The following is a 14,484-nucleotide window of genomic DNA, read 5'->3' on the forward strand; positions in this document are numbered from 1 at the left end:
TCCCTCTTTCTTTCTCTCTCCTCTCTCTCCTTTCTCTCTCTCTCCCTTTCTCTCCCTCTCCCTCTTTCTCTCCCTATTTTTCTCTTTCCCTCTATTTCTCCCTCTTTCTCTCTCCCTCTATTTCCCTCCCTCTTTCTTTCTCCTTGTCTCTCTCTCCCTCTTTATTTTTCTCTTTCCCTCTATTTCTCCCTCTTTCTCTCTCTCCCTCTATTTCCCTCCCTTTCTTTCTCCTTCTCTCTCTCCCTCTTTCTCTCCCTCTCTATTTTTCTCTTTCCCTCTATTTCTCCCTCTTTCTCTCCCTCTATTTCCCTCCCTCTTTCTTTCTCCTTGTCTCTCTCTCCCTCTTTCTCTCCCTTTCTTTCTCTCCCTCTCTCTTTCCCTCTCCCTCTTTCTCTCTGCCCCTCTATTTCCCTCCCTTTCTTTTTCCTTCTCTCTCTCCCTCTTTCTCTCCCTATTTTTCTCTTTCCCTCTATTTCTCCCTTTCTCTCTCTCCCTCTATTTCCCTCCCTCTTTTTCTCCTTGTCTCTCCCTCTTTCTCTCTCTCTCCCTTTCTTTCTCTCCCTCTCTCTTTCCCTCTCCCTCTTTCTCTCTCTCCCTATATTTCTCTCCCTTTCTTTCTCCTTCTCTCTCTTTCCTTCTCTCCCCCCCTATTTCTTTCTCCTTCTCTCTCCCTCTCTTTCTCTCTCTCTCTCTCTCTCTCTCTGTTTCTCTCTCTCCCTCCCTCTCCCATTGTCCCTTCCTTCTTTCATTCCTTCCTTTCTTCCTTCCCTCCCTCTTTGTCCTTCCCTCTCCACGTTAGAGATGTACCTGCAGAGGCGGCCCTGCGGCCCGGCTTTCTCTTGCAGAAAGCAAGCTGAAACGGACTGAGGGAGATTGCTAGGAACGTGAATCAGCCGATCTCGCGCTCCTGCAATCTCCCTCACTCGGTTTCAGCTTCCCTTGCTACAAGAGAAAGGAGGCTGAAACGAGGGAGATTGCAGCAGCGCGAGATCAGCCGATTCGCATTCCTGGCAATCTTCCTCACTCCGTTTCACCCTGCTTTCTCTTGTAGCAAGGGAAGCTGAAACCAAGCGAGGGAGATTGCAGGAGCATGAGATCAGCGTTTCTCAGCACGTGCCGATTCGTGCTCCTGGCAATCTCCCTTGCTTTCCACTTGCGGAGGTTGGGGCTGGCCATACGGATCAGCTTCGGACCATAAGATGTACCCTCATTTCCCCCCCTACTTTGGGGGGGGGGGAAAGTGCATCTTATGGTCCGAAAAATACGGGTACAGGGTTTGGGCTATACTCGCTGTATAAGACTACCGTATTTTCCGGCATATAAGATGACTGGGCGTATATTATTTATTTATTTATTTATTATTTAAATTTATATACCGCCCTATTCCCGTAGGACTCAGGGCGGTTTACAGGGAAAATTAAAAAACATAGCATACAAAAATTAAAATCAGTTAAAACTATTAATTAAATTCCAGTCCCTGAAGTTAAAACTAAAACCCAATTAAATTAAATTAAATTAAAACCCCTCAGTCTGGGCCAAACAGCTCAAAGAGCCAAGTTTTCAAGTCCCGTCAAAATGAGAGAAGGTCGGGGGCAGTCCTGAGTTCCGTGGGAAGTTGGTTCCATAGGGTCGGCGCGCCCACAGAAAACGCCCTTCCCCTGGGAATAACCTGCCGGCATTCCTTAGCCGGCGGTACCCTGAGAAGGCCCTCCCTGTGGGAGCGCACAGGACGATGGGAAGTTGATGTTGGCAGCAGGTGTTCCCTTAGATAATCCGGACCCAAGCCATTTAGGGCTTTATAGGTCATTACCAGCACCTTGAATCTCACCCGGAGGGCAACTGGAAGCCAATGCAGCTCACGGAGAAGAGGTGTTACACGGGAGTATCGGGAAACTCCCATAACAACTCGTGGCTGCATTCTGCACCAGTTGAAGCCTCCGAGTGGTCCTCAAGGGCAGCCCCACGTAGAGAGCGTTGCAGTAGTCTAAACGGGAGGTCACGAGCGCATGAGTGACTGTGCGTAGGGCATCTCGGTCCAGATAGGGTCACAACTGGCGCACCAGGCGAAGCTGGGCAAAAGCCCCCCTGGTTACGGCTCCTATATGGTCTTCAAAGTTGAGCCATGAATCCAAGAGGACACCCAAGTTGCAAGCCCTATCGACGGGGGGTAACACCTCACCCCCCATCATTAATGATGGAACGGCCTGGCTAACCCAAGATGCCGGTATGCACAGCCACTCAGTCTTGGCAGGATTGAGACGAAGCCTGTTTCTCCCCATCCAAACCCGGACCGCCTCCAGGCAACGGGACATCACGTCGAGTGCATCACTGGGTTGGTTCGGGGTGGAAAGAAAAAGTTGGGTATCATCAGCGTACTGATGATACCCCATCCCGAAACCACAAATGAGCTCGCCCAGCGGTTTCATGTAGATGTTGAACAGGAGGGGAGAGAGGACCGACCCCTGAGGAAGTCCACAAACGAGAGGCCTCGGGGCAGACCTCTGCCCTCCCGTCAACACCGACTGTGAGCGGCCCAGGAGGTAGGAAGAGAACCACCATAAAACAGTGCCTCCCACTCCCGACCCCCTGAGACGCCGCAGTAGGATACCATGGTCGAAGCCGCTGAGAGGTTTAAAAGGACTAGGACAGAGGAACATCCCCTGTCCCGAGCCCACCAGAGATCATTCACCAGTGCGACCAATGCCATTTCCGTGCTGTACCCGGGCCTGAAACCCGATTGGTACGGGTCAAGATAATCAGTTTCCTCCAGGAACAGAGGAAACTGATGCGCCACTACACTCTCAACAAACTTCGCAAAGAAGTGAAGGTTGGAGACCGGACGGTAGTTATTTAAAACAGCCGGGTCCAGGGCAGGCTTCTTGAGAAGGGGTCTCACCACCGCCTCCTTCAAGGCAGCGGGAAAGATACCCTCCTTCAAGGAAGCAGTTATTACTGCCTGGAACCAGCCTCGTGTCTCCTCCCAGGCTGCATAAACCAGCCAGGAGGGGCACGGGTCCAGTAAACAAGTGGTGGAGCTCAGTCTCCTCATGATCCTGTCCACGTCATCGGGGGAAACAGGGTCGAACTCAGTCCAGATAACATGCTCAAGACCGCTCAATTCCTCCATGTCAGACTGCCCAGTCAGAGTCCAAACCGGTCCGGATCTGAGCAATTTTGTCCACCAGATGATGACTAAACTCCTCAGCCCGTCCCTGTAAGGGTTCTTCCCTCATCTCCCGATCAAGGAGAGAGCGAGTCACCCTAAACAGGGCATCTGCGGACGCGATGAGGGCAGCGAAGTAATTAGACTTCGCCATCCTCATCGCCGCGAGGTAAGACCTTGTGAAGGCTCTTAGCTGCAATCGGTCAGATTCAGACCGGGTGGACCTCCAACCGCTCTCTAGACCCCGTCTCCAACGCTTCATCTCCCGGAGCTCCACAGAAAACCATGGGTCCCAACGGGATCTGTGCCGGGTCTGGGGTCGCAAGGGTACAACATGGTCGAATGCCTCGGTGGCCGCCCTTTCCCAGACATCCACCAAGGCATCAACCGGGCTGTGAGTGAGGGAGATAGGTAAAGACCCAAGCGCCATCTGGAACCATTCTGGGTCCATTAGGCACCTGGGACGGAACCACCTGGTCGGTTCGACAGCCTGGCGGCGGGGGGGTGACATAGCGGAAGACCAGCCGCAGGAGATAATGATCGGACCATGACAGGGGGATAATAGTTGGCAAGCCCCCTCCCAAATCATCCAACCATTGCCCAGATAGAAAAATCAGGTCGAGAGTGTGACCCGCCCCATGAGTCGGGCCCTGAATTACTTGGGTCAGGTCCATGGCCATCATGGAAGCCATGAACTCCCGAGCTAACTTTGACGACTCTCCCAGGGAAGGCAGGTTGAAGTCGCCCAGAACTATGAGTCTGGGAAACTACACCGTCAACCCTGAGATGGTGTCGAGCAGCTCGGGTAGGGCCATTGCCACACAGATGGGCACCAGGTATGTTAGTAACAGGCCCAACTGAGCCCGAGGGCCACATCTCATGAGGGACTCACTCCCGCCTATCTGCACAACGGTGGTCTCCCGCGGACATAAGGTCTCCCGTATAACCACTGCCACCCCACCGCCCCTGCCCTGAGCCCGTGGCTGGTATAGCACACAGAAACCCGGAGGGCACAATTCAACCAGAGGGACACCACCCTCTCGGCCCAACCAGGTCTCCGTAATGCATGCCAGATCCGCGTGTTCCTCCTCGATCAATTCCTGGACGAGGGGAGCCTTGTTCACAATGGATCTGGCATTAAAATACACAAGCCTGAGCTCAGGGTCCTGATCCCCCTCACCCCCGGATAAAAGGGTACTAACCGGAGGGTCGGAACACACCACCACTCGAAGACAGCGGGGGCGCGGTCCCAGATATTGATGCGGCCCTCCGTGTAACCGCCTGCTGCCATTCCCAATCGTCGTGGGGATTTGCAACCCCCACCCCAGTACAAACAGAACCAAAAGCCCATGCCCCCAACCCCATCTCACCGGGAACTGTTGTAGGCCCAGACTGACAGCCGGTTGATAGAACACACCCCAATTTCCTCCCCTCCCTCCCATTCCCCCACTCCCTAACTCTTTAAAACAACCGGCTAAAAACATACCAGGGGCCTCTTAATGCATTTCCACCAGAGGAAATTTGGTAATTTCCTAAGTCGTAACTTACACTACAAAATTGTCACAAGGTTAAATGGAATAATCACCCAGAGCTTCTTGGGCAAGTGTAAATGCTACCACAGAAACCTGTCATTTCTTTTTAGGGCAGCCATAGATTCAGTGCACGAAGTATGAGCCGGATTGGGTTAGCTTCCTTTAAGTCAGGGGTACCCAACCCCTGGTCCACAAACTGGTACTGGCCCCTGGCCCATTGGGAACCAGGCCATGCAAGTGACAGGTGAGTGCACAAAGCTCCATTTGTGCAAGTAGCAGGCTCATGTGTGAAACCATCCCCCCCCCACCAATCCATGGAGCTAGAAAGGTTGGGGACTGCTGCTTTGAGTGATTGCTGGTAATTTAATTTCACTTTTTGATCTCCTGCACATAGTCCATACTGGCTTGAGGTGAGAACAATGTATCAGGAGTGTATTACAGGTGAAACTCAAAAAATTAGAATATCGTGCAAAAGTTCATTTATTTCAGTAATGTAACTTAAAAGAGGAAACTAATATAATTACTGCCTCAATGCAGTGTGGCCTGGAAGCTATCAGCCTGTGGCACTGCTGAGGTGTTATGGAAGACCAGGATGCTTCAATAGCGGCCTTCAGCTCTTCTGCTTTGTTCGGTCTCATGTCTCTCATCTTTCTCTTGGCAATGCCTCATAAATTCTCTATGGGGTTCAGGTCAGGCGAGTTTGCTGGCCTATCAAGCACAGTAATCCCACGGTCATTGAACCAGGTTTTGGTGCTTTTGGCAGTGTGGGCAGGTGCCAAGTCCTGCTGGAAAATGAAGTCAGCATCCCCATAAAGCTCGTCTGCGGAAGGAAGCATGAAGTGCTCCAAAATCTCCTGGTAGATGGCTGCGTTGACCCTGGACTTAATGAAGCACAGTGGACCAACACCAGCAGATGACATGGCTCCCCAAATCAACACAGACTGTGGAAACTTCACACTGGACTTCAAGCATCTTGCCGTGTGTGCCTCTCCATTCTTTCTCCAGACTCTGGGTCCTTGGTTTCCAAATGAGATGCAAAAGTTGCTCTCATCAGAAAAGAGGACTTTGGACCACTGAGCAACAGACCAGGTCTGTTTTTCTTTAGCCCAGGTAAGACGCTTCTGACGTTGTTTGTTGTTCAGGAGCGGCTTGACAAGAGGAATACGACATTTGAAGCCCATGTCCAGGATCCGTCTTTGTGTGGTGGCTCTTGATGCACTGACTCCAGCCTCAGTCCACTCCTTGTGAAAGTCCCCAACACTTTTGAATGGCCTTTTCCTGACAATCCTCTCCAGGCTGCGGTCATCCCTGCTGCTTGTGCACCTTTTTCTTCCACACTTTTCCTTTCCACATAACTTTCTATTAATGTGCTTTGATACAACACTTTGGGAACATCCAACTTCTTTTGCAATTACCTTTTGAGGCTTTCCCTCCTTATGGAGGGTTTCAATGACTGCTGTCAGGTCAGCAGTCTTCCCCGTAATTGTGATTCCTACTGAACCAGACTGAGAGACCATTTAAAGGCTCAGGAACCCTTTGCAGGTGTTATGGCTTAATTAGCTGATTAGAGTGGGACACTTTGAGCCTAGAATATTGCACCTTTTCACAATATTCTAATTTTCTGAGATTGTGGATTTCGGGTTTTCATGAGCTGTACACCATAATCATCAGAATTATGACAAATCACGGCTTGAACTATCTTGCTTTGCATGTAATGAGTCTATCTCATATATTAGTTTCCCCTTTTAAGTTGCATTACTGAAATAAATGAACTTTTGCACGATATTCTAATTTTTCGAGTTTCACCTGTACTTGTTAAAAGGATAGAATGGGAATCCTGTATCTAGAGGGGGTTAGCCATACATATGTGCATTAAAACATCTTCCCAACCACTTTACCACTTCTCCTCTTCTCAGATAAGTGCCTTTGTACTTCTTACACCTCCTGATTTCTTAAAAGGTGTAGGTTAATGGAAATGCTGCAACATAAAGAAAGATGGTGAACTGAGTCCTGGTGATTTGGGAAAGTTTTGAGGCAGGGGTTGCATAGGATAAGGCTTGAGCAGGTGATCAAGAAAGATAAATTGAATGTGTCAAGCTCCAAATTAATGACAGATTCTCCCTCTCTTCTCTGAAGGTGGCCCAATGGGAAACGTAAAAGGAAAAGCAGCCAATGTTTGATGAAAAGCAGCATGTCGGGTAAGCATCTCTTCCAAGCACACAAATGCTCAAAATTTTCAGATCAATGTGCTTATCTCTTTGTGATACTAGAAGACAGTACATTTCCTTGTAGTCCTACCAGCAGGATATTGAGGAAGTGATTCACATTTTAGGATTCTTTCCTCTTCTTCTATTTTAAATATATATATTATTAGTTTTTAGGGTTAGGGTTGGGGTTGAGGTTAGGGTTTTTTCAAATAACATTCTCAATATTTAGCAAACAGCATAATTTCTGGGTTTATGTGTTAAAAAATGAGTAATAGTTAATTATCATAAACAATATCTTAATTGCTCGATGGTCTTCTTCTTACTAATATATATTCAAAATTACCTATCACATTCGTTTCTCTCTAACTTGTTCTTCTAGTCATTGATAAAAAATATCCCATGTTCTAAAATACACTGAGTCTTCTTTCTCTTTTGTCTTTAAAGTCAATCTATCCATTTCACACTCTAAAATTTTCTTAATTAATTCTTCAGTTGGTAAATTTTCATTTTTCCAATGTTGGGCAAATACAATTCTTGCTGCAGTTAGTACGTGTAGACTTAAATATATACAGTCTTTCTCATAATTTTCTCCTATTATTCCTAATTAAAATAATTCTGGCTTAAAGTCTATTTGTTTTTTTAGTCATTTTCTCCAACCATAAGTGTATTTTTAACCCAAATCTTTTTGCTTTAGGGCATGTCCACCAGATATGGTAATAAGTACCTGGTCTTTATTTGTATTTCCAACACTTGTTTGAAGTATTTTTAAACATTTTTGCTAATCTCACTGGTGTCATATGCCATCTTTAAAACATTTTATATAGGTTTTCTTTATATGCCACTGCTTTCATTAATTTAACATTTCTTTCCCATAACTTTTGCCAATTTTCTAATTCTATATTACTGTATATCCAAAGTTCTTTGCCCATATTATCATTGTTTCTTTTACTTGTTCTTCCTCCATCTTTAAGCTTAACAGATATTTACAGAGTTTCTTAATTAACTTTTCATCTGTTTTTAACAGTATCTGGTCAAATTCTGTCTGTTCTTTATAAAATCCCATTGTTTTAACATCTTTTTCATATCTTGTTTGGATTTGCAAATATGGCCACCATGATAGATCAATACCTTGTTCTTGTAAATCTTGTCTGTCTTTCAATTTTCCTTCATTGTCCAAGATATCTTTATAGGTCACAACTTTGTTGTAATTACAGGTGAAACTTGAAAAATTAAAATATTGTGCAAAAATTCATTTATTTCAGTAATGCAACTTAAAAGGGGAAACTAATATATGAGATAGACTCATTACATGCAAAGCAAGATAGTTCAAGCCATGATTTGTCATAATTGTGATGATTATGGCGTACAGTTCATGAAAACCCCAAATCCACAATCTCAGAAAATTAGAATATTACATGCAATCAATAAAACAAGGAGTGTACATAGAACAATATCGGACCTCTGAAAAGTATAATCATGCATATGTACTCAGTACTTGGTTTGGGCCCCTTTTGCAGCAATTACTGCCTCAATGCGGCGTGGCATGGAAGCTGTCAGCTTGTGGCACTGCTGAGGTGTTATGGAAGACCAGGATGCTTCAATAGCGTCCTTCAGCTCTTCTGCATTGTTCAGTATCATGTCTCTCATCTTTCTCTTGGCAATGCCCCATAGATTCTCTATGGGGTTCAGGTCAGGCGAGTTTGCTGGCCTATCAAGCACAGTAATCCCACGGTCATTGAACCAGGTTTTGGTGCTTTTGGCAGTGTGGGCAGGTGCCAAGTCCTGCTGGAAAATGAAGTCAGCATCCCCATAAAGCTCGTCTGCGGAAGGAAGCATGAAGTGCTCCAAAATCTCCTGGTAGACGGCTGCGTTGACCCTGGACTTAATGAAGCACAGTGGACCAACACCAGCAGATGACATGGCTCCCCAAATCAACACAGACTGTGGAAACTTCACACTGGACTTCAAGCATCTTGCCGTGTGTGCCTCTCCATTCTTCCTCCAGACTCTGGGTCCTTGGTTTCCAAATGAGATGCAAAAGTTGCTCTCATCAGAAAAGAGGACTTTGGACCACTGACCAACGGACCAGGTCTGTTTTTCTTTAGCCCAGGTAAGACACTTCTGACGTTGTTTGTTGTTCAGGAGCGGCTTGACAAGAGGAATACGACATTTGAAGCCCATATCCAGGATCCATCTGTGTGTGGTGGCTCTTGATGCATTGACTCCAGCCTCAGTCCACTCCTTGTGAAAGTCCCCAACACTTTTGAATGGCCTTTTCTTGACAATCCTCTCCAGGCTGCGGTCATCCTTGCTGCTTGTGCACCTTTTTCTTCCATACTTTTCCCTTCCACATAACTTTCTGTTAATGTGCTTTGATACAACACTTTGGGAACATCCAACCTCTTTTGCAATTACCTTTTGAGGCTTTCCCTCCTTATGGAGGGTGTCAATGATGGTTTTCTGCACAACTGTCAGGTCAGCAGTCTTCCCCATGATTGTGATTCCTACTGAACCAGACTGAGAGACCATTTAAAGGCTCAGGAACCCTTTACAGGTGTTATGGCTTAATTAGCTGCTTGAACTATCTTGCTTTGCATGTAATGAGTCTATCTCATATATTAGTTTCCCCTTTTAAGTTGCATTACTGAAATAAATGAACTTTTGCATGATATTCTAATTTTTCGAGTTTCACCTGTAATTAAATTTTGGTAAGCAACAGCTTCCATTGTTGAAAGCCATCCAGGTATCTTGATAGAAATTTTCACATTTATTTTTTCCCATTCTAAAAGAAGTGCATTTCTTCCAAAGTGGTTTTGAAAATATCTATGTATTTTATTCTTCCCATACCACAGAAAGGCATGCCCCTCTAGGTATAATAGTCTTTTGTCTCTAAGCATTATCCATTCTTTAAGCCATGTTAAAATACGTAGTTACTTGGTAGTATAACCTCTAGTCCGGCAGTCCAAATCCTCCACTTTCTTTCGCTTCTTGTAGCATTTTCAGTGTAATTCTAGCTTTTTTTCCTTGCCAGATAGATTTCAGTATTGTTGTATTCAGTTCATCAAAAAAGGCTTTTTCCCCAGTCTTACAGGTATTTTCGGTAAGATATTCATTTTCACTGTTGCTATTCTCCCCAGCATTGAAAGTTGTAAGTTTTTCCACTTTTCCAGATCCAATTTTATTTGTTTTAGCAATCTTAGATAATTATCTTCTTTTATTGTTACGCAACTTGCTGTTAGATAAATTCCCAAGTATTTAACTTTTTTAACTATTTGAAGATTATTTTTGCTAATTGTTTTTTTTGTTTTTCTGTTAGATTTTTTGTTAGCACTTTAGTCTTTTCTGTTTATTTTCAACCCTGTCACTTCTCCAAATTTTTCTATTTTCTCCATAAGTTTAGTGCTTGTTTCAAGCGGATCTTCCAATATAAAAACCAAGTCATCTGCAAATGCTTGTAATTTATATTTTTCATCTTTTATCTCCAGTCCTTTAATTTCTATATCTTGCCTGATGTTTCTATTCAATACTTCCAGTGTAAGTATAAATAATAATGGAGATAGTGGGCATCCCTGTCTTTTGCCTTTTTTAATGTTAAAGTTTTCTGTAAAATCTGCATTTACAATTATTTTGGCTGTTTGTTTACAATAAATTGTTTTAATTGCATTTATAAAGTTTTCTCCAAAGTCCATTTCCGCTAGTTGCTGAAACATAAATTGCCAGTTTACATTGTCAAATGCTTTCTGTGCATCAAGAAATATTAAAGCCATCTGTTTCCCTGGATTAATTTCATAGTACTCTAGCAGATCAAAAATCATTCTTAAATTATTTTTTATCTGTCTTTTAGGTAGAAAACCATTTTGGTTTGTATGTATAAATTCGGTCAAAAATTTCTTTAGTCTTTCTGCTATTATTGAGGCAAAAATTTTATAATCTACATTTAATAGCGATATTGGTCTATAGTTTTTTATTTGTGATAGATCAGAGTCTTCTTTGGGTATTAAGGTAATATTGGCTTCAATCCATGTATTTTGCTAAGCTTGTAAGCCGCCCTGAGTCTTCGGAGAAGGGCGGGATATAAATGGAATTAAAATAAAATAAATAAATAAATAAATATTTTAGCCTCCAAAAGTATTTCATTACACAGTTCTTTCAAAATAGGACTTAGTATATCTTGTAATGATTTATAAAGCTCTGCAGGTAACCCATCTGGACCCAGAGTCTCATCATTTTTTTGCCTTTTTATAGCCTCTATAATCTCCATCATTTATATATTTCCATTTAATATATTTTGAATATTCTCTGAAATTTTTGGTAAGTTTGCTTTTTTTAAATACTGCTGTATTTTTTCTTTCTGAATTTCCTCTGCATTCTAAAGTATCTCCTAATAGTCTTTGATAATTTTTTTAATTGCATCATTTGGAAACTGTCATTCACCTTTTGAATCTTGCAGCTTATTTATCAGTTTTTTCTTTTTCTTTTTTCAGTCTATATGCTAACCATCTCCCCTGTTTATTGGCATTTTCAAAAAAGTTGTTTAGCCCTTTTAATCTGTTGAGCTATTATTTCCACCTCTACTAAGTTAATTTATGTTTTATTATCTCAATTTGCTTTTTATGTATTTTCTTTTGTGGATATATTTGTAATTCATTTCCTTTGTTGCTAGTTGTAAGAATTCTTTTTCTTTCAATATAGATTTGTGCAAGGACTATCTTAATTTTTTCTTGGTTCCTCTCCAAGTCATCTTTATTGGGTTATGATCTGCCCAAACATTAGTTTCTATCTCAATTTCTTGTATCATCGTATTAGGTTCCAAAGATGGTGCTTAGAAGGGGCAACACATTTAAGCAGCTGGACTTGAATTCATGGTGGGCAGATCAAGGAGTTGGGAAATTGGGAATGCAATTGTGTGTTTTCTCATATGTTTTAGTTGTCTATTTAGTTGTGTATTTCTGCATATGTTTCAGTCTCTAGGAAGATTAAAGGCATGGAGACAAAAACATATGAAGAACGATTGCAGGAACTGGGTATGGCTAGTCTAGAGAAATGAAGGACTAGGGGTGACATAATAGCAGTGTTCCAAATTTGAGGGGCTGCCACAAACAAGAGGGGGTCAGCTTATTTTCCAAAGCACCAGAAGGCAAGACAAGAAACAATGGATGGAAACTAATGGGGGAGAGAGGTAACCTGGAATTAAGGAGAAACATCCTTGCGGTGAGGCCAGTTGATTGGTGGAGTGGCTTGCCTTCAGGGGTTGTAGGTATACTATAGGCCACCCAACCAAATAAAGGAAATAGGTGAACGTTTTGCTAGTCAGTTAACTAAGGTATGTAGAAAGCACATCACAATAGTAATAGGGGACTTTAATTACCCTGACATCAACTGGGAGACAAACTCTGCACCAAGTGGAAGATCAAACAGATTCCTGACAAACCTAGCAGACAATTTTGTCTGCCAAAAAGTAGCGAAGGGAACTAGGGGATCAGCCATATTGGATCTAATCCTCACTAACAGAGATGAAATTATAGAAGCCACAGGAACCTTGGGAGGAAGTGATCATGCAATATTGGAATTCAACATTATGGAAGCACAAGCAATAGAATACAGTCAAACTAGAGTCTTGGACTTTAAGAGATCTAATTTCAATAAACTTAGAGAGAGCTTGGGAAGGATTCCATGAATGACAATCCTCAAGGGGAAAACAACTCAAGAAGCTTGGGAAATTTTGAAAAGTGAGATTATAAAAGCCCAGTCTAGCACAATACCAATGAAGAAGAAAAATAACAGCTCTCAAAAGAAACCAGCATGGCTGCATAAAGAACTCTCTGATAAATTGAAAGATAAAAAGGACAAGTATAAAAAGTGGAAAGAGGGGCACATAACTAAGGCAGAATATCAGCAAACAGCTCGAGCCTGCAAAGATGAAATGAGGAAAGCTAAAGCTCAAAATGAACTATGGCAGTGATGGTGAACCTTTTAGAGACCGAGTACCCAAACTGCAACCAAAAACCCACTTATGTATTGCCGGGTGCTGGGTGTGTGTGGCCCATTGAGTGTGTGTGGCCCATTGGGTGGGCGTGGCTGCAGTGGTCACAGCAGACTGGTGAACGTGGTCGGGGTGGGCATGGCCACCTTGATGTTGCTTGTGGGGAGGGACGCCTGTGGGGGCCAGGCAGGGTTGGGGGAGATCCAGGGGTCTCTGGTGGATGGGACGGTGGGCAGGAGGCTTGTCCTGCGGGGTGAGGCAAGGTGACGCAGGGGGCAGGGCAGCGGTGCCATTGCTGCAGGGCAAGGCAAGGCAAGGCAAGGCAGGGGCCGGGACAGCTGCTGCCTGACACCATCAGCCCCCCCCAGCGAGTGCATGGGGTCCGACTGTGTCCATCAGCAGCCACAGCCTGCCAGCCCCTTGGTTTCAGCGCAACGTGGCTGTTTGCCACCAGCCGCAGCCATTTGCCGCCTCGCGCATCACAGTATACTGGTTTCTTACCACCACCGGGCTTTTTCCATATCCTGATGGCAGCGGCACTGGGCAGGAGGCAGCAAACGGCCAGTTTTGGCGTGACGTGGCCATTTGCTGCCAGTCACGGCCATTTGCCGCCTTGCATGTCGCACCCACCCATCGCAAATCTTTTCAGAAATTCACCGCAAAGGACGCCCAGCATGAAGGACGCCAGCACAACTCCCAGGAGCCAGAGGGGCACCTCATGGCAGCAGCACTGGGCAGGAGGCGGCAAACCACCTCAACACCCTGCCACTGCTGCCTGGCACGGCTGCCCCAGGGCTGTAGGGGCTGGCCTGGCACAGGAAGGGCACGCACCCCACCCTCCCGCCACCATGCAGGGTAAGGTTGCTGCGCCCGCCCCCACCCAGATGCCCTTGCCTCCCCGAAGCGTTTTTTACTAACCTGCCTTTCAGCTGCATTCCATTTCTCCATTCGCTTCTCAGCCTTCGCTGCATGTTTTAGACTATTGTTTTTTTTTAAAAAAAGTTCTATCAGACTTTCTAACTTCTTGAGATCTCGCGAGAAGTTAGAAAGTCTGATGGAACTTTTTTTTTACTGATAGTCCCACGAACACGTGGTGAAGACTGAGAAGCAAACGGAGAAACAAAATGCAGCTGAAAGGCAGGTTAGTAAAAAAACGCTTGGGGAGGCGGGGGCAGGTTCAGCCACCCTACCCTGTGTGGGTATTGATGCAGGTTGCTCATGGATGGGACTGAAGGCCTAGAACTGGGGCAACGGCACGCGTGCCCACAGAGAGGGCTCTGGTGCCGCCTATGGCACGCGTGCCATAGGTTCGCCACCACAGAACTAAGGCTTGCGACAAAAGTCAAAAATAACAACAACAAAAAAGCTTCTTTCAACATGTAAAGAACGAGAAAAAAGTTAAGGAAATGATTGGTCCATTAGTGGGAGAAAGTGGCAAGAAGGTGACAAGCAACAGGGAGAAAGCAGAACTACTTGGTTTTTGCATCCGTCTTTACACAAAGGGGAAAAACAGTCCAACCTATCAAAAACAGTACCGTAAAAAACAGATTAGAAACACAAGTTAAGATAGGCAAGAAAATGGTAAGTGAGCACCTGTCC

General features: G+C 44.7%; 1 protein-coding gene across 1 annotated transcript in view; it reads left to right on the top strand.

The window, feature by feature from the left end:
• The window catches only part of THRA (thyroid hormone receptor alpha), a 358,095-nt gene that overhangs the window by 206,113 nt on the left and 137,498 nt on the right, over positions 1 to 14,484 (top strand). Inside the window, exon 3 of the mRNA XM_083375949.1 lies at positions 6,832 to 6,893. Within this exon, the coding sequence (XP_083232075.1) occupies positions 6,832 to 6,893 (62 nt within the window). The remainder of the gene's footprint in view (positions 1 to 6,831; positions 6,894 to 14,484) is intronic.

Source organism: Vipera ursinii (assembly GCF_947247035.1).
Source record: "Vipera ursinii genome assembly, chromosome: W".
In the NCBI taxonomy this organism is placed as follows: Eukaryota; Metazoa; Chordata; class Lepidosauria; order Squamata; family Viperidae; genus Vipera; species Vipera ursinii.